This window comes from Mchenga conophoros, linkage group LG7 (assembly GCF_057382185.1).
Source record: "Mchenga conophoros isolate Kocher_MC1m ecotype Shallow Benthic linkage group LG7, M_conophoros_male_GT1.1, whole genome shotgun sequence".
In the NCBI taxonomy this organism is placed as follows: Eukaryota; Metazoa; Chordata; class Actinopteri; order Cichliformes; family Cichlidae; genus Mchenga; species Mchenga conophoros.
In genome coordinates, this window is record NC_140532.1 from 51,008,978 (window position 1) to 51,033,852 (window position 24,875).

The 24,875-nt window shown below is 39.2% G+C and overlaps 1 protein-coding gene across 1 annotated transcript; it reads right to left on the minus strand.

Moving 5' to 3' along the window:
- Positions 1 to 18,480: 18,480 nt before the first annotated feature.
- On the minus strand, positions 18,481 to 24,435 carry dolpp1 (dolichyldiphosphatase 1). The gene is made up of 8 exons (XM_085280020.1): positions 24,283 to 24,435; positions 23,509 to 23,609; positions 23,247 to 23,331; positions 22,073 to 22,172; positions 21,676 to 21,774; positions 20,610 to 20,738; positions 20,383 to 20,472; positions 18,481 to 19,968 (listed from the first exon to the last, which is right to left on the minus strand). Exons 1-8 carry the CDS (start codon positions 24,356 to 24,358, stop codon positions 19,932 to 19,934), a joined length of 717 nt encoding a protein of 238 aa, XP_085136146.1. The 5' UTR covers positions 24,359 to 24,435; the 3' UTR covers positions 18,481 to 19,931.
- Positions 24,436 to 24,875: the final 440 nt, after the last annotated feature.

The following is a 24,875-nucleotide window of genomic DNA, read 5'->3' on the forward strand; positions in this document are numbered from 1 at the left end:
ACTGAAATCATCATAATAATTTTACATCTAGTAAAGTCCAGTGCTCACTATCTTGAAGCCTTCATCAGTTTGATTGGGCTGTTGAGTCGTTTAACATTACAAAGCCTATCTGAGTGATTCCTGTAAACAGTGGAAAACATAGGAGATGGATATAGGCAAAAAGTCTTGTTATATTTGAGTTATAAAGGACAAATCTGCCATGAGAGAGAAGAGAAAAACAAATCTGATGCATTCATTTATGGTTATTATATTACAATTTCCATTAATTTTTCTTTCTTGTGTATTACTGGATAGTGATTCACCTGCTGCTCCACATACAAATTACACAAATATAGCAGTTCAAATTTTTCCTGAATTGGATTACGCCAATTCTTGTCTTTGATTGGTTTTCACTCAAACTCCCTCGAAGACAACTTTTGTATCAGAGTGCTGTAGCAGCCCATCTACGGTACAGGATGATAATAAGAAGCTATAATGGGAAGCGTCAACATCCCTGTTAAGACACAACAGAAGTATGAACAGGTGACAACACACATAACCACAAGAAGGCTCACAAGCTATTCTTTCAGACTGTGAGGATTATGAAGATGCGGGAGGAATGCAGACAGATCCTGGCTGTAATCCTGAGCCTGATGTCTGCCTGATAACCTAATAGGAAAGGTGCTTAGAGTTTAAGAATTCACAAGGAGTACACACATCCAATGAGCACAAAAAAAGCTTAGTTTTACTTTAAATATAAATGTATATATTTCAAAAGTCAACATAGGATTAGCGACATGTAAAGAAGAAGGAAAGGTGTTTGGTCCATATGCCATATTTGTCAAGAACCGAAGTTCAACACACAAGCTGGACCCAGGAGCAGAACACACACACAGCGGTACGAGAGAAAAAATAAACTTTATTATAACTGAGAGTGTCCCGGGAGAGTAGAAGGGAGAAAACGCACGGAACCAGAGAAACCGAGGGACCGGGAGAAGAATCGCGCAGGAAACGCCGAGTGCGGGACCGTGGGAGGCTGAAACAGAAAAAGAAAAAAGGATTATTGGGGTGCGGGTAAACCGGCAGCATACGAGGGGAGGTAGTGTACGCGTCTTACGATGATAGCGGGGCCAAGGGAACCGGAGGGAGGGGTGAGGGTCCATGGGGAGAAGCTCCAGAAAGGGCGAGGCGGCTGGGGTTGATCGTGATCCAAATTCTGGACAGGCAGGTGGACAGGCTGGTGACTCAAAACACGCCGAGCAGTGATCTGGGTATACAAGGCAGAGTTAGTACTAGTTCACACGGATAGGATTGCCTAAGGACTTTCCCGTAGGTGTGCGTTACCGCTGAAGGACGATTACGGACTGGCGTGGAGCAGCAGGCTGGGCAGGATTAAATGGTCCACCTGGTGATCGCCTGGGATGGGATGCAGGTGTGGAGTCAGCGGCCACGCCCACGGGAGTGGGCATCCCATCAGCACCTCAGACGCCGGGCCGCGGACCATGACAATATTTGTGGAGGTATGGAGATGTCTGGGCGAGAGGGCACTGGACTTTTTATCCAGATTGTTTACCACAATTTTGGAGACTGAAAGGATGTCTGACAAAGAGAGAAGAAGTGTACTGGTACTGATTCTAAAGATCAAGGATAGCTTGATCTAGCTGTAGTAACTACAGATGCGATGTTTGCTATGAGAGTGTTGATGGAGAAGTACAGAAAGTCAGAAGGAGCTTCACCATGTTTTTGTCAGTTTAAAGAAAGTATATGATAGGGTGCCAAGAAAGGAACTGTGGTACTGCATAAGGAAATCAGGAGTGGGAGAGAAGTACAAGAGGGTCATGAAGGGCCTGTATGAGGACAGACAGGAGCGACAGATGGGTTCAAAGTAGGGGTGGGACTACATCAAGGATCAGCTCTGACAGAGGTCAGGCAGGTGTCTCCATCGATGAGATGTTCATAGATGACAGTGTGATCTGTAGTGAGCAGTGTTGGTCAAGTTACTTGAAAAAAGTAATCAGTAACTAATTACCGATTACTTCCCCCAAAAAAGTAATCCTGTTACTTTACTGATTACTTATTTTCAAAAGTAATTAATTACTTAGTTACTAAGTTACTTACTTTTTAAAAACACGATTTACAACCTGAATAGGTGATAAAGCGATAGATCTTTCAGCCCAATTCAACTTTTTCTACATAATCCATCATACAAAATGTAATCAAATGGAAAAGTATCTTTTTAAAACTTGTTTTATTAGTTTTAATCTTTTAACTTTATGCATCAAGCAAAAATTTAATTAAATGCAACATTCTCTGACTGGAAGAAATTTGTTTAACATTTAAACCTATTTTCTGCACATTCCAGCACATAAAATATTTTTTTTGTGTGTGTGTTTACACTCACTCTTTCCAATAGATGCAAGTAAAACACAGAAGAAAATAAATAACATCAAAGACTAGCGGTCCTGTTGCTCTATTTTCACCTGTAAAGCAGGAGTGTGGTAGGCGGAGGTTTACCCTGGTGCAGGTGTGCCGCAGCGGTCAGTGGAAGAATCCGCGAGTTTCTCTGTGAGTTTCCCATTACGTGGTAGTGCACTCGTTTTTTTCGCTGTGAAAAGATGTTTTCTTCCCACATACAACGGACACTAATGTTTTTGTCACTTTTTATGGAATCAAACTCAAAATGAGGTCAGTACTTCCACGCTTTAAACGCTGCACGCTCATACTCTCTCCCGCACTCGATATATGATCCATTGTTGATCTGCACACAGCTGTTGTCACGAAGGTCGCACTCGCTTACGTCACTGTCATGAGACATTCTCGCAAAAAAAATCACGGTTTTAGTAACGCAGCGTTCCTACGGGAAAGTAACGGTAATCTAATTACCGTTTTTGCAGTAGTAATCCCTTACTTTACTCGTTACCTGAAAAAAGTAATCAGATTACAGTAACGCGTTTCAAGTAACGCGTTACTGCCCATCTCTGGTAGTGAGCGTAGGGAACAAGCAAGCCTGAAGAGGTGGAGGTATGCTCTAGAGAGAAGAGGACTGACCGGCTAAAATGTGTGGTTTGCTGAGCTGGAGGTGGCAGAGCTGACGATTTTAACATTTTTATTGGGATTAGAAAAGATTAGAAATGGGTACAGTTAGGGAAGCGAGGCTGATATGGTTTAATTTCAACAACAGCCTTATAATTGTAGAAAGATATGTCTGTCTGTCTCCTCCTTAACAGGTGAGCCGATCTTGGTGAAACTGTGAATTAAGATAGAGTTACACAGTAATTATTAACATTTATATGTTTGTTTGTTTTTTAAAAACAAACATTTATTATATATTTAATATTTTTTCCAAGGACAGTCTGTAGCCAACGAAGGACCACAAACCTACTTATTTGTGGGCAAACTGCTCTACCTCCTGAGCCAAGAATGGCTGTAACCTATTTATGTAGAGTAACCACGTCCTTGCTGTGTCTGTATGAGTTTCCTTGGGTAACTTCAGCTTCCTCCCAAAGTCCAAGCACATGCGTGTTTACTTAGCTTAGACCTTCCCAAGGTGTGGGGCCTGCCCCCTAGGGGAGGCGCAGAGCCATTGCAGGGGGGGCGCGGTATGAAAAGGGAAAAAACAAACAAACAATGCTTGTACACTGCAACCACGGGGCGCCCACACAAACGCAAAGCAGGAGATGAAGCATTGCTGAACATGTTACCAAACCAACTTCATTCTAAGCCAAAGACTAGAAAATATGGTGAAGCATATCTTCCCTTTGGTTTCACCTGCACAAGTGCAAAGGTAGGTCTCCCCTGCAGAATTACAGGGAGTGCAGAATTATTAGGCAAATGAGATTTTGTCCACATCATTCTCTTCATGCATGTTGTCTTACTCCAAGCTGTATAGGCTCAAAAGCCTACTACCAATTAAGCATATTAGGTGATGTGCATCTCTGTAATGAGAAGGGGTGTGGTCTAATGACATCAACACCCTATATCAGGTGTGCATAATTATTAGGCAACGTCCTTTCCTTTGGCAAAATGGGTCAAAAGAAGGACTTGACAGGCTCAGAAAAGTCAAAAACAGTGAGATATCTTGCAGAGGGATGCAGCAGTCTCAAAATTGCAAAGCTTCTGAAGCGTGATCATCGAACAATCAAGCGTTTCATTCAAAATAGTCAACAATAAATCACGGACAAACAGTATCCCACAGCTGTTTATGTTTTTAAACCCATTTTGCACAGAGAGGCTTTTTTTTTTTGAAAAATGTATTGATAGCAATGTTGAATATTATTACACAGGAAAAATCCAACTACATGTAAAATAATTACACTGTGACGCCTCTGCCTTTCTAAATAGTGGGACAGTAACTGCGTGTGTATATGTAAGCCTGTAAAACCTGAAGATAGAGACAAAATACTGTTAATCTGACTATCTGCCATTCTGCAATTCATCTCATGTAAACAATAACGTGGCGCACAGCGTGACGTGAAAAAAGGCACATACCTTTGACCTCTGTGTCCACAAGTAAACAAAAAAAAGGAGTTTTAAAAAAATCTCCGTTTTCAGTGATTCGAAACGCCGTTTACGTGTGGATGAAACAACTGCGTTTTCAAAAATACCTGTGTAGGTGCGGACGTAGCTTAAAAGAGTTAGTAGTCTATTTCCTTACTACCTGTAATTTATTGCAGATTACTTGTATTTGCTTAATTGTTTACTAAATGTTTGAGATGTGAAATAAACCGCAATGGAGCAACATATGGGTGTGTGTGGTTGGAGGATGTGTTTGTGCATGTGCGTGCGTGCGTGCATGTGCGCGGAACCACTGACTTAGCTGGTGATTTGGCATTGGCTGTGAGCCAAATGTGGGATAGAAGTGTAAAGATTAAAAGCACTTTATGAATACATGCTTAAATGTCGCTTTCAGTCTAAAGCTTTCAGCGATCAGTGGGACTAGAAAAGTGCCATATAAATTCTGGTCTACAAAAACTGACCTTTAAAAAAGGGTGCAAAACAGTGTAGGGGAACCCATTTATTTATATTATATTTTTGTTATTATTCATAAAATCTAGAGGAGACAGTGAAAGTGTGTAGATTTTACTATTTGGGAACATATATGTGCCAGTTTTGGCGCTCTAAAAAGTACACACAGTTACCTTTATGTTATTTAATAGCCCCAGGGGATACATTCATCTTCCTGTTAGGACAGAAAGGAGCTTTTACTGTACCCTTATTTCTTATTTCTGAAAGTGTGTGAATATAATACAAAGAAGCAAAAGCTCAAGAAAAGCACAAACACAACGAGGTCAATACTGGCACAGTTTTACTCGCAGATTCAACTTAACTGAGTTCAGTCTCATGTATAAACCATTTAATAATGCACAGGTCATGGTCTTGCAATCTGTTATTTATCATGTTAGTTTACTTTAAAGCGATGTGAATTAGCAAAGACATTTTGTTGTTTGGTTCCTTTAACATCTTCTTTGTGCCCTGAAGTCAAAAGTAAGGGGAATTTTGAAAGAAATCGGCCTTCACCTGAATCAGTTCGTGGCTGCTGTGTTAACCGTACAAGCAACTGCAGCACAAGGAAGAAGGCAGTACAAAAAAAGGTCCGGCTGTGAAATGGAAAAGGTATCAATAGGAAGTGAAGACTGAAAAGACATAAAAGGCTAGGTAGTAAGGCAAAGTGATGATCTGGAGTCGTGAAGAGGTTAAGTGTTGCTGTAAAAGAAAACAGGTGAAAAGATGTAGAAAGGAAGATGGGAGGGGGGCACAGAGAGAAAGGACAAAGGAGGCGAAAGTGTGATGGCGAACGTAAGATGGAGAGGGGGTCAGGAATAAAGAGTGGGCAGACCAGTGAGCTAAATGACCAGGATCAAATTTCGTAGTGCAAAGCAAATTACGAGTCACAGTTATATTATGGCAAGTAAGCGATAAGCTGTTGTACTTCTCGCTGCGCTCTCTTTGTAAAGACCAACAGCATGTTTTTGGGGTTTTTTGGAAGTCAAAGCCCAGTTTGCGCTTTAGTAAACACATTAGTAAATCTGGACCATAGTGTATATCACTGAGGTGCGGGCAGCTTTGATAAAGCAGCACTGTAAGGGCTTTACATAAACACCATATGCTATCAGCCTCTTGCAGATATCAGATGTTAGTTCTAACATGTGGTTTTGAAAACCAGTGTAAAAGGCTGTATATTAACCCAAACTACACTGTATTTGCTCATTTGTCTGTATAAGAACGTCAGTAACATCCAATTCCTAATCCACAGGGTTTAATCTAATGGCAGCTATAACACCTTCAACTCTTCTGGGAAGGCTTTCTACAAGGTTTAGGAGCGTTTATGGGAATTCTTGACCATTCTTCCAGAAGCATATTTGTAAAGTCAGTTTGGGGATGTCCTGGTATGCTGAAGTATTAAGAACTAAGGGGGCCCAGCTCCTGTAAAGCAACCCCACACCATAATCCCCCTACTCCAAACTTTACGCTTGGCACAATACAGACTACGTCCACACTAGCCCGGATAGATTTGAAAACGGCGTTTTCGTCTGAAAACGCTCCGCGTCCACACTAGCGTTTTCAGTCGTTTTTACAGAGTTGCACATCCACATTGAAACGGCCGAAAACACTCACGTTCCAGTACTGCAGTAAACGCAAGAAGATTCGACCTGCCTCATTTCTGTCTGCCGCTTATTCACTTTCTGGCTCTTTCTAAATGGACTAACAATGAGGTGGAGTTGTTGCTGCGAGTAACACAAAAGTACTAAGTTGCAAAAGCAATTGAGAATTTGAAGAAAAGCTATCTGGAGCATGTACAAACTGATATTAAGCTTCAATGGGGCTGTCAAAATTGAGAGCAAACAAAACAACTGCTGTATAATCCCCTCTGCTATCTTAGTTTAATTGTTCACATGACTGCATCATATGACTAACGTGCGTCATCGTTTTCAAAAGTCTGCATTTTCGCTGTGGACGGGAGGCCAAGACAGAGAGATCAGTGTGGACGTGGCCACAGTCACAACTGCCTCCCCATATTGCCAGACGGGGAGGCGTGATTCGTTACTGAAGAAAACACATTTCTAGTGCTCTAGAGCAGTGGTCCCCAACCCCTGGGCCGGTCCGTGAGTCGTTTTGGTACCGGGTTGAGGCTCGGTTGTGAAATTTATGGTTTTCAGGATTTTTATGAGTTTTGAGCGTTATTTCTTTTCCCTTGTGTTGTGAATAATTTTTTTTTGTACCGGTACTGGTTTTATTTTGTTGTATTTATCTACAACACCTTAAAGGCTGGTCCGTGAAATTATTGTCGGACATAAACCGACAATAAACCGGCGTAACAATGGTCCAGTAGCGATGTGCTTATACCACTGCATTCAACACTTTGCATTGAGTATGGCAAGTTAAGTCTTGGATGCAGCTGCTTGGCCATGGAAAACTGCTCCATGAAGCTCTACGCTGTGTTCTTGAGCTAATGTGAAGATGACATGAAGTTTGTAGGTCTGGAGAGATTGACTTGGCAGAAAGTTGGCAACCTCTGCTAACTATGAATCTCAGCTTCCACAGACCCCATTCTGTGATTTTACATGGTCTACCACTTTGTGCCCGAGTTGCTGTTGTTCCCAATCACTTCCACTTTGTTAAAATAGCACTAGCAGTTGACTATGGAATATTTAATAGCAAGTAATTCCCTGAGCTCTTGAGAACGACTCATTCTTAAACAAATGCTTGTAGAAGAAGTCTGCATGCCTCTGTGTTTTTTTGTTTTGTTTACACCTGTGACCATGTAAGTGATTGAAACATATCAATTTCAATGATTTGGATGTTTGAGTGAATACTTGTGGCAATATAATGCATTTTTTTATCAGTAATCTAAACAAGCAGAATAGGTACTCAGAGCTAATTGATAAAAAAGCAAAACAGTCAAAAACAGCTGCTTACAATGCGACATAATGCTACCTTTATGCTACAGGGTTTCCCAGTGCTTTAAAATTTGACACCCAAGGTTTCCGAACAAGCATCACTATGTGATGCCTTGGGAATAAGAATGTGTTGGGGTTTCACAAAAGCAGCTGTAGGCTACATAAACAGATGTTTCACGCACACCAATATCTGGTATAAATAGTGCCAGACCACAGCTTGAGAACTGTACCACTGCTCTGTTTGTTCCATCCTCGAGAATATTAAAATTGCAACATGAGCTTGATATTGTGTAAAAATAGAAGTACACGTTTAGAAACTGGCCCAGGAGCGGGACCTGTCGGAGACTCTTGTCTCTTTCCCTCAGTGTTCTCTCTCTGTGTCTAAATAAAGAATAAAACTGCTGGAGGTGAGAGGACAGGTCTAAAAAAGAAATCTCAGCAATCAAAGCTTTTACAAAGTCTTTCACTTCTTAAGTCTACCAGCCATTTGTTAGATGTGTAGTGAAACTAATAGTAGACTTCAGTAACATTTAATGACGATATCAATTACCTTAGTTTTTTGTCCTTTAAATAGCGGTTTTGTCCTTGAACCAACCAACCCGTGCAGGTGAGTGTTTGTTGCCCCCAAGTGGAAAGCCTATGTAAAGACAGGGAGAGAGGTCTGGCCATTAAAAGTATTTACACGAAAATTATGTTTACTTACATAAATGATATTTACTGAAGCGCATCAGACTTTTTAATATTTGTACTTCCATTTTATGGTAATTCATCCTATTACTACACTACATTTAAGATGGGAATGTATTTTTATTCCAGTTACTCTTCTTCCATTTACCACGAAAGCTTCCATCAGTTACTTCAGTTTCTATTCAAACAAAACAAAATGAGATGCATTTAATTACTTTATCAATTCATTTATATCTTGATTTAAATCCCTATTGTATTGCATGTAAAAAAAATGCATTAGAGCTGTAAAACATTCTCTCCGGTATTTAATTGCAAATCAGTTATCATAATTTTAGTGCAGCAACATGCCATAGTCTATCTTCTTAGAAATAACTCCCCAGCCTGCTTAAATCACATTTAATTAAAGCAGGCTGAATAGCCAGCGATGCATATGACAGATGATTTTGACTGCACGAAATGAAGTTTTTACAGCTCTATTTAACAGGTAGAGCTAACAGCTAGAGAAATTTCTTTAATAAATACACTCGTGTGAAAATGAAATTTCTCCCTGGACTCTGTGTGGTCCTGTGGAAAAAACAGAGTACATCCTTACTGCCTCCATAGGAATTAAGTATTTACATTTTGTATGTAATTTTAAGATTCTCTTAGATTAAGGTCCCCCATTCACCACACAGGGACCTCTGCCCACTTAAATGGGGAACAAATGAATATATGAATAAAGTCATTCATGTGATATTTTCTGAATGTATTTTTTACAAATAAATAAATAAGCCAAGTTCATTTACATCAGATTGAGTTGAGCTCAATTACTTTGTTACACTTTTGAGATGATGTGACTTACAGCAATCTGATACCAGTGTTATCCTTGATATAAAACTAATTATATCCCGACTGCTTCCATACAAAATAAGAAGGTTAGTAGCAGCCAGGTACTGCTAATCTAATTATTTGATTAATTCATCATCAATAAGTACGAGCAGCTCTGTAAAAGCAAAGGTTTTTGCAGTTTGCTGGCTTGATGCATTCAGATGTGTGTTAACCCAAATACCACAATCTTCCCAGGAGTGGACATTCCCAGAAACTCATTCCAAGATCAGACTGTCTGCAACAGAATTGCTGAAAAAGACAAGAATCAAGATCTTACAATCCCCCAGACTCCAATCTGATTGAAATGCTGTGGTGGAACCTTAGGACGGCTGTATTTAAATGAATGCCTTCACCTCCGTGAACTGAAATTTCTACACAATAATGAAAAATACTCATAAAGTCATACAGAAAACAAATACTGCATGCTATTGCTGCTAAAGATGGTTCAAGATGCTGTTGAATCTTCATTTTTCGCTTTCTTTTTACCAACTAACTTTTTTAACACTAACTTTCTTTTTCATTCAGCTATAGAAGAATTTGCACCACTAGACACTAAAATGCCCAGTAAGTCAAAATTAGCTCCAGTTTGATCAGGTAGACTGGTCAAATAGTTCTCCAACAACATTAAAGCTGCTGAAAGTGGAAAGAATAACATTGTTTATCTGCTCATATCCTACCTATCAAGGACTTGGACCAAACAGGCAGGAAGTGAACAGTTCAATGTGCCGGAAGCAGAAAAATAGGCAAAATGTGAAAATCATATTGTGAGGGCTGGACACCAGGATGCTCAAAACAGCAGGTTGTTGGGAGTTTCCTGTATCCAGTGATGCACAGTGGTTTTGGTTGTATTATGTGTTCCAGTGCTCCACAAGTGTTGTGTCTGCCCATAGCTTCTCGGTGTGCAGTACAGCAAGAATTTATACACCTGCAAGATCTTCTGTTTGAAAAATAAAACCGAGAGTTGTGTTGTTGTCATCCACAAACTGGAAACAAAATCAGGATAATCAAATCAAATCAACGTGAGGGTGAACTTTCGCCATATTTTCTCATACTGTATTTCTCATGCACTGGCTGTATATCAACTGACTTATGACTTAATCAATGAACCCAGTGAGCTAGGATTAAGACAGTCGCTCCCAACATATTAAACACTATTGAACAAGAAAAGGAGAAAAAGAAATCCGTGTGAGGAAACGAGCAAGTATACTGCCAAAGTATTTTGTGAAACACTTAGATTTTTTAAGGTGATATCAGTCTTGTTGTGGTATCTGGACTATATATCAAAGATGGACAGAGCCATCACCCAGTGATTTTGGAATTCCCTTTTTCTTTAGCATTTTGGAGGATGCTGTGTTAGTATTTGGGAGCTACAAGTTACCATATTTAGATGAGAGGCTGGAGTTCTTATCAGCTATTGTTAGCAAATATAGTTTACAAGCAAATTTCAGAACTGTGCAAGTGCAATGCACAGAGACAGAGTATTAAATGGGATTTCACTCAACAAATCTGAAGCATAAAATACAGTGGCCCTGAAAGGTCATATCCACTGCATTTTTTTTTTTTTCAAAAAACATCAGCAAATGAAAAATGCGTCAAAAGCACACAAAAAACAACAACTTGGAAAACACAGTGGGAGTGGTTTTTGGAAGACAATAACGTGACAAGCTAATAGTAAATGGCTAATGTCAAACGTACATACAGTATTATATGAATCACATGATTAAAACACACATTAACTTGCAGCTTTTTCTCTGTCACAACACCAATGAATCCTTTGCTTCTTTTAAGTGTGTAAGTGCAATTCTTCACAGCTGTTCTGTCACATCAACCTCTCCCAAAAACACTTCCACTGTCCTTTTTGTTGTATTTTGTTTTGGGGGTTTTTCTTTTTCCATTGTGTTTTATTTAATTTAACTGTGCCACACAGCAGGTGCAAATTGGTGCAGTGTTTGTGTTTTGATTGGTGGTGAGTTCCAATAAACCTGTACTATCTTTGTGTGTGTGACGGCAACCTGCTCACTGCCAATGTGCGCTGGGTGCCATCTAGTGGTACTCATTCAACAGTAAAGTCAAATATAAAGCATACAGAATACATAGGTTTGTTCCATCATAGCATGTAGACTGAATTATAGTTGTAGTTAGAGCATATGTTATCTAAATGCTGAAAATTACCTTCATTAGGTATGCAAATAGAGGAAAACATACTAAATATACTAAAAATCATTATTTCCATTTTTCCTAGAGACTGAATCCTGTTTTTAATATCCTTAAACCCGAGCTCCTGTTTGCAATCCATTTTTAATTTCTCCTAGCCATTTGTGATTTGCTGAACCTAATAAGTATATATACTAAGCTTCTTCTATGAGCAGGAAGTTATTACTTTGTTCCATAGCAGTCACACATCTCTAAGTAATGGGGGTCCACATATGCAGTCATCGGGTTCTTTCACAGCATAACACAATAAAGTCAACATTTCCCAATATGAGGATACAAAGTTTCAATACAATGAGACACACTAACTTCAATAACTGAATTTAATTTATTTGGCAATCAGACATCTAAGCAAATGATTTTACTTTTTTTAAAGGAAGATACCACACTGTTCTAAACCAAAAATATCCAGCAACAAGATGTATTTGGGATTGATGTTCAAGATGAAGATAAAGTATTTGGCTTCAATAAATATTGCAGTTTGAGTGTCTAATAATTATTATATATATATATATATATATATATATATATATATAATTTTGCTGCTAATTCATTCTTCCTATAACTATAATATGAATATAGGGTTAAAGTGTTGCTATGATTCTTTGCATGAACATCATTATTTATTCCTTGTTGATCATAAAACTGTGAGTACATTAGGTTTTAGTAGGACATTTTGTTCATCTCCAAAGCGGTCTTTCATGCTTCACTCAGATTGTGCTCCAATCTGCTGTTGGTATTTCTGGGTATGCCTGTTTTCAGTCCTTGACAATATTCCCATCTGTGGAGGATAGAAAAAGTTTTTTCTTTTTGTTTTTTTGCTGACAAAGAGAGTAGCCTTCTCTGTGTTTGACCTTTTCTCTGAGCATACTTCACTTGTCTTTGCCATTTTTTGCAGTTTCATTCTACTATCCAGTTCCAAGATCGTCCAATTCTCAGTAGATATGTTCTTCTAAATTTATGCTGTTGCCTTTCAGAAAGTTGTCTTTCTGTGACAAATTCACTTACCTTTATTTATTATTTAAAAATGTAAACTCACTGCATGCCTCGAGAGAGAAAAAATAACATTAACTTAAACATAATATCTACATTTTGTATATAATGTAAAGATTTTCTTGTATTTGGGTGCCCCACACCACACAGGGACAGGAACACTGATTTAACTACCATTTAATAAACTCATTTTGACGTTCATTTAACTTGTAATTAAGTAGAGCTTCTTTGCCTCGTTACACTCTTGGGTTCATACCAGTGATACCAGTGCTACAGCTGATACAAAACTAATTACATCCTGATTGCTTTCATCAGAACTAAGAGGGTAAGTAGCAACTAGGCGCTGCTAATCAAATGCACCTGATCAGGAAGTGTAAGCTCTGCTATAAAAGCAGAATCCAGGTCTGGAGCATTCAAGTGTGTGTTCACACAATGCCATAATCTTACCAGGAGTGGATGTCCCAGCAAATTCACCCCATGTTCAGACTGTGCAATGTCGAGAAGCTGGCAAAAAGCCTAAAAGCTTACATCTCAGGCTCTATAATGCTGAGTCGGCATGTTAAAGTTCACTGACAGTGCAGCATACAAATGAGACCAAAGTGAAGATGTTTGGGGATGATGCTCAGCACTACATTTGGAGACAACCGAACATCTCAACTTAGCACCAGCACTTCAAACCAACTATCGAGCACAGTGGTACAAAGCAAATCTACAACAGAACTGCTGAAAAAGAAAAGAATCGAGGTGCTGCAATGGCAGAGTCAAAGTCCAGACATAGACCTGACTGAAATGCCGTAGAAGGACCCTAAGAGAGCTGTGCATCAACAAGCCAACGCAATATTTTAAGGAAGAGTGGTCCAAAATCCCTCCATAACAATGTAAGTGACTGATAAATTCATACAGAAAACAAACACTGCACGTTTATTGCTGTTTATGGTGATTTTACAAGCTTTTTTAAGCCCTGTGAAAACTTTTTTTCAAATGACTGCATCAACCTTAAGTAATTCTTACTAAAAACAAATAAGTTAATCTAACTTGCCTCACTTTCTGGGGCAGCTGTGGCTCAGTAGGTACAGCAGGTCTTCTACTAATTGGAAAGCTGACTGCTCCAGCCAAAGTATCCTTGGGAAGGATACTAAACCCTGAGTTGCTCTCAGTGTGTTCATTGCAGTGTGAATGTTAGATAGAAAGCACTTAGTTTAGGGTATTGACATCACCCCACCAGATGGGCGGCGTTGGACATACTTTTTTTTTTTTTAAGTGTTACGTGCTTAAATTGACAGAAGAAAGTCAGAAATCTACTCTGTCATGAACAAAATTGTGTATTTTTCACCAAAAATGTAAACCTCATTTTGATTTATTGGGTTAATAACACTTATCCTTGTGCCATTTTGAAGTTTCGAGTAAACCATTTTTCAAAGAAGGGGAGTTACAATATGTATATATTCAGTTTTAGAAATCATATTCAGTGTTAATTGTAGCGTTAAGTGTTAACGCTAGCTTATATTCATAAACAACACTGCCATATGCAAAATTAGGGTGGCACTAGGGGTGGCCACCTCATGCCACCACAGTAAATCCGCCCTGATGGGATCTACAGTGACCTTGACCTCAAGTTCAAGGTCGGAGGTCAAGAGGATTTTGAAATTGATTCCATAGGCACGTCTACGAGGAGGCTGAGGGGTAGCACTGGTGGTCGCCGGTATTTTAAAGGGGCGATTTATTTCAGTAGGACATCACTTATGTAGACTGGTTGTAAATGCTTGTTTTACACAGTTTATGTAGCAAATTAAGGATAATAATAAGCCTTGTGGACTTCACTGAAATTTGCTGATAATTTAACTGTCTGAAGACTCTTTGGAATCACTGTGTCAAATCATGGTACGACTCTTACCATGTAAATACTGCAGAAAGGGAAAGGAGCCTTTATAAGCTTCTTGATTTCTTTAAATCTGAACAGAGATGTTGAACAGCTTCCATTGCCAAGACAGAACACACTCAAAGTTGCTGCCAACCTCCAGTGAGATTACACACTGTAATTCTTGCCAGTGTCTGCTGGCACAAATGTAACTTGTCTGAAAGTAAAAATCTTACAGAAATGTCAACTTAGAAAGATAGCCATTGTGTTTGTTGTAATAAATGTTGAGGCAGCCCTTTATTCACAGAAGCCTGGTTAGCTTTTAAAGGAGAAAGAAACCAAATCAGGGGACAAATACAAATAAGCTTGTAAAATACAACCAGTAAACTTGATTTATTCTCTGTCCCCCCCTTTTTTTTTTTTATCATGTTCAGATTGTGCATACAAATAATATTTATGCTTCCGAGCACGCCACCATGTGATTACGTCATTTGTACAGGAATGAGGAGCTTGACATTTTGTTTGTCTCGGTTTCGCACAGCCACAGGTTGGCACAACTCACACGTGTCATTAGCTGCCATTACAAAAGCAAAATGCCAGGCTAACACGACACAATACAAAGCCTCGCTGAAATCGGTACGTACCATTTATACATATCAGCCAGCCGTTAAGCGATTAACATGGCACACAAGATCCCAACAAATCATTCCACTGTGGAGGAGCTGAATTACACAGCTGCTTACTAATCTAACTGGGGCTGCTGTTTGATTAGCAATTTAATTTGTTCTCCGGGGAACTAATTAAAGCGCACATCAGTAGGTGCGCAGAATCCACCCCCCGCACCCCCAAAAAAACAAACAAACAAAAAGGCTGGAAATGCATTAGTCTGAAGCCATTTGTTCTCCATGAATATGCTGGGCATTGTAGTTTTTAGCAGGACTAAATAATGCATTTGTTTGGGACTATTTTCATCTGTGGACTGATACATTTTTGGCGATGCAAGTATTCACAGCGGCAGGATGCTGTATGTAGGATTTACAACAATGTTCATGTTTAGGCTGATGAACACGTCAACCGATGTGACAGTGGTGCATAATGGTTTTGCAACGTCAGAGGGAACAACAGAGGATATTTACAGAGTGGTCTATAGAAGAAATTTCATGTTGATTATTGTCTGCACAAAGAGCAGAAGCCTTCTTAAGAGCTCTTAAAACATGTTTTAATATAAAAACAAATGTCAAATTTAAGAAGTATCAAAACAAGCTGTCGCAAATGGTTGATACACGGAGTATCCTATTACTTCGGGGTCAACTTTAAGATTCTGGTTTTGACTTTTAGAGCTCTGGATGGACAAGCACTGACATACATCAGTGAACTTTTTCATCAATGCATCCCCAACAGGTCCCTGAGGTGATGTAATCAGGGCCTGCTGGCTGTACGTCATACAAGGATGAGAACGGGATAAGCCTTTGCATCAGTAACCCCCCAAACTCTGGAACTCCCTCCCACTGAGTTTGAGATCTGTGGACTTGGAAACATCTCATCTCTTTTAGCTTTTTTTGTTTTTTGGCAAGGTTGTTTTGTGGGGAAATCCCAGCAGATCAGCACTTTCTGAAAAACTCACACCAGCTGGTCGGGTTTGAACAACCACTTAAATCACCTTTCTTGTCCATTTTGATGTTCTGTTTGAACTTCAGCAGGTTGGCTGGACAAATATGAACTCAATAGAAGGGTTTAGTAGGATGAAAAAAGTTTAAAACTCAATCATTACTTTCAATGTGGTTTAATAAACAGTTTGATGATCCTGTCAGTACAAAGGCAGGGCATCTGACAAGAAGTAGTTGTGGTAAAAAAGTGAACATGTAGACTAAATACGCAAAGGTGGGAGTGCTGGAAAAGTACACAAGGGCAGGAATTGGAGATGGTGAGTTTTTAAAAGCAAAACAGGAAACAAACTTAAACTTAAGATGAATAATTATTTTGCATCATCTCATTTCCCCTTTAATAAATAGGCCCAACCAGCTTTTTCTTCCTAAAAGAAACTATTTTATCTTTCTCCTGTTTGAGATAGCTGGTCACACGTTTAACATTATTAACCGCTTAAAAAACAGAAGTCTGGCTGAGTTGATAACAATAGTGCCGAGAGGTTTCTGTTTTGATTTACATTTCTTTAAGTTCAAGATACCTCTGTGACTCTTAATTCAAGAGTTTGATGCCTTCATTTTTTGATGAACTATGAAGAACCAGAATTAAACATCTGACATATTTGGAGTGGAGACTGACCAAACAGCTCTGAGCCATTCCTCTGAATCACATCCAAAGAGTTTTTCTTCAGGAGTGCTTGCTGCTTAACTGAACAGTGCAACACAGAAGTAATAGCTTGAAGGAACAGAAATAGACTGCAGTCTTCATAATTTAGGCTATTCTTGTTCCCGATGGGTGTTTGGGGATAGCCTGAGGTAGGACCTGAAAAGTGAATCAAAAATGGAATGGGTCGTTTAAATAGGGCAGACGTTTCTTTTGAGCCGTGCAAGTCGTGAGGATATGCCTGAAGTATTTTCTCAGCAGTGTTCAGCAGTCACTTTGGGGAATAGAGGAAGAGAAGTGCATGAAGTTCCCTTAACAAGACAGAGAGCTTGTTCGTTGTTTCAACTAAACAGACGGATGCATGGATTTGTCACCAACACTGGGTCATATCGTGTTAACATACGGTGCATGTTTAAATTCCCCAGTCTGGCAAATGAAGCAAAAAACTGAATTTTAACATATTTTCCACAACAACGTTTCACTGTCATTTTACAGCAGAGTAAGGGGGACTGGGGAAACAAGTGATTCGTTTGAACATGTTAGAGTGATGACACTGATGATAGTGTCAAGGATGCTTTCAAAACTGATCGACTCATAAATAAATATATCAGTACTGTCAGATTTTAATCTATCCAGCAATAAAATCTGAGAAGCATGTCATCAGGACTGGCTTCATTTTACAGCATGACAATGATCCCAAGCACACTGCTAAAACAGTAACAGAATAGCTGGATAGAAGCGACACAATGGACCACCACTGGTCACAGATTGGCCTCCCCAGAGCATGGACCCCAACATTATTAAAGCAATGCAGGACCATCTTAACAGAGAAAAGAACAAAAGGTAGACAAAATCAAAAGAAAAGCTTTGAATGTCCAACAAGAAACCTGGAAAACTATTCCTTAAGACGAAACAAAGCTGAAAAAAAGTTGCCCAAGAGAGCTCAGGCTATGTTGGAGAATAAAGACGGTCGTACCAAATATTGACTTTCAGACTTGCTGGAAATGTGCAAACTGTTTTTGCCTTGTTTGCTGCATTTCCATGTATGTTTGCAAATTTCAATAAATCACTGCACATTTAACATTTTCCTAGCAAAATTTGCAATAACACGTACTGTGTGTGTCATTGCTTGTAATAGCTTCAGCCAAGGTTATGCCTTTGGCATCATTTGCATGTGTGTCATTATGTCTGCAAACACAATAGCTTGAAAAGTTTTGAGTAAATTCTGGTAAAACTTTGTAGGCTACAGAAGAGGTTCAGGGCCACTGGAAAAAGTGAGGATGTTTTTTTTTGTTTTTTTTCTGAGAATGCTGGAAAAGATGTAGCAGTCCAAATTGTAAATTATAACCAAGCTGAACTTTTTTTTAATGCATTTTTTTTTCTTTTAAACAGAGTAGTGTTTGTCTTATTGTTTAAGTGCCGTATTGGCTCAATAAATATGCTACAAAGTAAAATTTTATATGTAAGCAATGAAACCATTTTCCACTGATCCATGGTCACAGTGGGGTCACTACAGCAGGTAGCTGTTCATGTTTGATTTGGCAACTTCACACTGGCCTTGCCCTTCCTAACTCAACCCCAAAGGGCTGGAATCAAACCAGCAACCTTTTGCTAGTCAAGTGAATGTGTTAGCCATTACAAGGTGTCACTATATTTCAAAGTAAGACATTTGACCATCACTTGTACATAAACACATTTTTATTCAGCCTGATATAGGTTACACATGGAAAAAAAACCAAGATACGAGAAAAAAAAAAAAAAAAAAAAAAAACCCAAAACAAACTATAGATCTACTTCCCTTTGTGGAGCTAATGGTGACACTTAAAAATCAGCTTCGGCGCTCACTTGACAGCTTCCAACATCAGCTGCCGCAGGCTTTGAGGAATAAGCATAATCACATGCTGCTACTGACCTGAGGATTTTTTCCTGTCTTGAGAGAAAAGAAAAAAAAAAAAAAAAAAAGTCCACCCTCAGCACTCATTTTCTCACTATCTGATATGGAATGTTGTGTTGGGAAAAGTGGGGAGAAGGAAAATTTTAAAAAGGGTCTCCGCAACTGCAGAAAAGACCTGAAACTTGCTGAAAAAAAAAGAAAAAAAAAATTACAAATCCCAGAATTCTGTTCCCAGGCTGCTACTATGCAAGAGGCATTAACAAAACACCTCGGTCCAAAGTGTGTTCAACAACAAAAGAATAACTCAAACCCACTGCTGTGCCACTTAAAGGTTGATATGAACAGAAACCATAACTTATAGCTTGTTAGTTCAGAAGGTTCATTAAATTTACACTGCTTACAGATCAGCTTTGGAGTCTAATATCATTATTATGAGGACTGGCAGAGACACAAAGCAAAACCCAATGAGGGAAAAAGACAGGGAAGGTCATTCATGATACTTAACTAGTGTTAGTCCTATTTTAACTTGTAAATTTAACAAAGTGCAATTTCATATTTATACTACATCATAACCAATTTTAGAAACTGTTCATTCTCTAGTCTATAACAATGAAAAATGGTCGACTCCACATCACCCCTAACAAAGCCATAATCAACCCACCCACCCCACCAGCTATAGTATCCATCAGAATATTTCTTTTAAAGGGAAGAAAAAAAAAAAAAAAAAAAGGAATCACTAAGTACATGCTGCAATGACGCCCATCAATCTGTTTGAAACTTGAGCAAAGGCTCCTGTAATTGGCCCCTTGAAGCTCTTGCAACACACCGTTACTGTCAGCGCGAGTTTATAGTTAAAATATATATATTAATCTATCATTAAATAGTATGCCTCTTACACAGTCTTGCATGCACTGAAGAGCATTTTTAGGCAAGCTGTACAAGGAGGAGAGGCGTGGGGACGGACTTGCTCAGGCTGTAGGCTCCGGGCCAGGTCCAGGCACTCCTGCCACCTGTAAATATTTTTTTTGTGTTTGTTTGTTTTTTTGCCCTTTACTCCTTTGCAACCACGTCAGTCCAGATGATGGTTCTCCAGTGTCGTTTTTGTGTTTACTTTTTATGCCATTTTTTGGTTGGGGGGGGGAAGGGGTTGAGTGAACATTTGTTTGCGTCTGTAAATGGGAATGTATCTGTGTGCACGTGTGGTCCTAAACTCAGTTTCACAAATGAACTTTGTAGATCACTGAACTTTTGTTCCAAGCTTTCGTTGTCTGTTCCTGGAAGGAAAAAAGAAAAAAAAAAAGAAAAAAAAAAAAAAGAAAATTAGCAAACTCAAAATATTAGGAGACCCAGTCATATTTAAAGCACCAAACATTTCAATGGATCAACGGTCTTGCTAAGCAGGGAGCTACGTGACATGAATATTTTTGTCTCAAGCTCTCAGCGCTACTGAAGTTGAACTTAGCTTTGAAAGTGCTGAACAACACTCCTGTCAAATTTTCATTCAGTTAACGGCACAGTAGAAAGAAAACAGGAAGACCTCTAAATGTGTCACGTCTAATTAGCAACGAATTATTCCTGGCTTGCCAACATGTTAGCTGCTACCATCACCAAGTGTTTTAGTCAGGCCTCGATAATCACAGATGTAGAAAAGCGAGTGAAATGCCATTACCACCACCACAGTATCTTACCGTGCCTCTGATCTGGTCACTGTGTACTCAAACCACAAGATGTTTGGGATCAGGCTTGTGTCTCGTACCAGGAAGTACTCTGATATTGGCCTGTGAATTGTTTAAAAGAAAGAAAAATATGAACATTAGACAATAGATACTAGACCATTTTCATGCAACTCAGGCAGAGGATGAGTTGCCCTCCCCTGTGACACATGAAGGAAGCAGAAAATGAGAGAACTACTTACCATGCAGCTATTTTGGGGAATATTGGTGTCAGCACCTCTTGTGTAATAAAGAACCAGATTATGCCAATCGTACTACCGGCCACTCCACCGTAGAAAACCTGGCTCCAGGTGTGATACAACAAATAGACTCTGAAGAATGAGTAAGTAAGTAAGAGAAAAGAAGAAAAAAAAAATCAAAATGCATTTTAAACCATTTCAAAGTGTTATCGGCTCAGCAAAAGTGATGCTGTTACAAAGGAAATCAAGTTCTTTGCAAAGTGTGAGCAGCCTGGTCAAATGTCATCTCTGAGTTTTACACCCACTACTGACATTCATGCTTCACAAGTTGAGACAGTTAACTTAAGTCCTTCATTTCATCAAATAATTGCCACCATCTAATTAAAAAAATAATAATAATAAAAAAAAAAAAAGGTCAATATCTCAATTATTTATAGAAAAGAGAACATAAAAAGCACTATAAGAATATACAAGTATATCGAGTGTTGCTTATGCAATTTCTGGCAGAAATGCCAATACAGAACCACTGAGCTCTGCGTCCCCATCACATCAGTAATGGTTGCCAATTCAGGTCAAAACTTCCTTGACTTTAAATCGACTTCTGTTGAAATAACGCGTTTCTCCCTCCCCCCCAAAGATCACCTGCGAGGGAAGCAGCTTCACTCTGTAACTCTACTGAACAGTCATGAATGGACTAAAGTCCTAAACATACTCAACAAATAAAGATGGCTCATGAAAGTGCAGACTTGAATGGGCATCTGTAAACAGAGTACAGGCATGTAGTCTAGTGTCACAAATGATCACATAACATGCTGGGAACCTCCTGAACCAGCAAAAATAAATAAATAAATAAAACAACCTTCCTGTTTATCATAACAAGGGCCAAGAAAACAGTTAATAAGAAAAAGGGCAAGGATGTGGTGTACAGTGCATGCATAAAACCTATATAATGAGGGTCAACTTTAGTAAAACAAGTACTAATATTACTGTTTGTTAGAGTACTCTTCTATGAACTTCAGATTTTAGCAATGATCTGGGATATGTGCAGAGGATAGGGATTGGATTTTACCTGCTGTATGACACTGATAAGGCTATGCCCAAGAGGATAATGGACAGTATGTGTCTCCACAGAAGGTCCACACATCGAGCATTGTTCGTTTGATGCATTCTGACGGGGAAAAAGAATAAATAATAATATACAGCAGTTTGGCACATTTTAAAGTTAAGGTGGAATAATTACTGATAGCCCAAACCATTCTTGTAATGACCTCAAATAACCAAACTGAGCACCAGATGAAAACTAGAAATGAAATGCTTGTTTGAGATGCACACAATACACATTGCATGTTTGCATTAGTCCTACTGCTAGACTAAATTCACTTTGTCAAGTAGCTGCTGCAATTTGAATTATTTCACAACTATGTTTCTATCATTAAACTTCCCCACACAACAACAAAATAACTCACCTTAAATAAAGGAAAAGAAAGAAGTAAACAACAAAGAACCAGATAAGCTGGGAATGACTGGAGGGCATCCCATACTCTGTGTGCACGGTTGTGTGAGCCCCTGCAGAGAGACAACAGAATCTTATAAACATTAATTTACAATATTGGTTTTATTTACAACAGTTCGGCTATGACAAACAAAACCCAAAAATTATTCAGTTTTTTTTTTAATCATGCATAAAGAAAACAATTAAATGCTCTTGTCCAAAAACCTGGAAGAAGAGGGGAAAAAAACAAAAGAAAACAAAGCCATTATTATCAGCCAATAAAACGTTTCTCCCCTTCAATGAAGTATTCATCAACCAAAAGTATAATACCATGTGTCTAACAATGTGTACGTCCCACTCTTAAACAGATGGAGCATTGGCACAGGATTTCTGGGTCAATGGCAGATGATCCCCTGGGTGCTGTGGGGTGGGGTCTTTTAGTGAGCTTTTTCCAGTTATTCCAGCAAATGATGATGATAGAATCCTGGGACATTTGGAGGCTGGATATGGCCTATTATTATGTTCCTGAGGAGTTTTTGTCAAGTAGTGAGGTTAGGACAAAATAAAAGATGGGTGTAGCCACTGGGCCACATCTATTATGTAGCCTCAAACTGAGTACTTTCACCAAGAGGATAAGGCAGGAGTGGCATGTTAGGTGGACTGCAACTACAAACTAAAGAGAAACGCCATCAGCCCAATATTCTCCATTTAATGAGGTGACCAGTGGTTTTTGTGTTGTGGCTGATCAGCGTATCCAGTGCAGGCACTGTTTTGGGTTTAGTAAAAGAATAAAACTACTCATAAAGCTGAAGTGGATATCGGCATTTTCTACAGGTACTTCTATTTAGCTCTAATTCAATATTTGACAAAACAAAAAAATTTTGGACGAAAAAAAAAAATAGATGCTATAAGCCAATTTTTATATTAAATTGGGGCTCTCGAATCATCTTGATGCCATCATCACACAGTTCGGAGATAAAGAGATAATAGCAAGATAAATTTGTAGTCTCAGGTTTCAGTGCTGTGCGCCTGAATAGATATTGTGGTTGATAGCAGAAGATGAACTCTAGCTACCGTTACATTTTTGTAATGCTTGCCCAACCCAACCTGCTATACATAAAAAAGAAAAAACTTGTTCCTTCACCCACCTGCGCATGGGCGCGGCTCTCTGAGAATGTGCTTCAGCAGCCAGTTCACTCCTTCATTCAGGAGAAGCCCTCCAAAGAAGGAAATCTAGTTTTATGAGAAAAAAAAAAAAAAAAGGCAATGCATGAGTGTTTGCATACTTCTGCCCTGTCTGACAATGCTGATCAAGTTCCTGTGAGACAATTGACAGTTTCACAGGCGGACTTTTAAATATTGTGCCCTTTCTAAAACCACAACTTTGTCAAGTACATGTGCAGGACTCACCGTGTGCAGTTCCCGTTTAAACACTATGAGTGTAACAAAGCCCACAAGAATTGCTATAGGGATGAGGCTGATGTAGGCCAGTAAGTGTCCCGTCAGATCATCTAAAACACATTAACAGATTACAGATATTAAATGGCACATAAACAGTAGAAGTCACTGGTGGGAGTGACAAGTTGTGTCTCTCAGTGAACCCGGATGACCAAGACACTGTGGCTACAAGAAGGAAGCTGGTGTGGTTAAGTAGCTAAGCCATATTTAAACTAACAGAGCACATTATTGGGTGCAACTCAAACATATACGTGCAATGAGATTCAGTCACACTGATCAGTATCAGGCCATGGGACTAGCTAGTATGTTAGCTACAATGCTAGCTACAATGCTTTCCGAGGAGTACCAATTTATTTCTACTGTAGTCATACCTTTTTTTTCCTATTTTTTAAATACTTGAGTTTGGCCAAATAACCGTTACAGTACACGGCGTATTAGCAGAGAGCGGAAAGAAAATACCGAAGACGATATAAAGACAGCTAGCAGGCTAACTAGCCTTCATTGTGGACATTGTGACAAACTGCGCATGCGACGCTGTCTCACAATTTTGCAGTCCGGGTTACATTTCCCGCTGTGTTGCTGGTTCTACAGCAGCTCACAATTTGGCAGCAACACCGACGGCCGTGTTCATTCAGCAGCAACAAAACACGCACTGCCCGAAAAATTACACAACAGCCAGTGTCGACAGAGCTTCAGCAGACACATAAAGACGCTAAGTGTACGTACCCTCGGGGAACTCTACGTGTGTCAAAGATATGGACCGCCATCGAGGTGGTGCCGAGCACTGCTCTTCCAACGCCATCTTACCCGGACACAACCGGGCAGTCCCACAGTGAAACGCCCAGACACGTGTCCAGCCAATGGAGAGCGGAGCTCAGCACTTAAACGTCCCCTGACAGTGGAAGCGACGACCAATCCCAGCTGCAATCTGCAGACGAGCTATTTTGTCCATAGAGAAGAATTATTGAATGAACAAAAAAAAACAAAAAAAAAAACGGGCCGCCTACATTAAAATACCAAAAATGCACTCATTCAAAAACATGTATGATCTACAATTGTCTTAATTAATTTAAGGCATGAAATTAATAATAATAATTAATTTAAGGCATGAACCCAGACTATTGCTTACCCCTTGAATAACTGACCTAATTTGCATCTGAGATTTCTTTGTGTGTTAAAATATGAATTAATTTGAGCCAAATTGTCAAATGTCAAAACATAATTTAGTACTCTTAAGCTAACCTTTACAAAGGCTAAGGTATAAATTATCCTTACAGGAGACTTGATAAACTGTGACTAATACTGTATAGATCCATTAT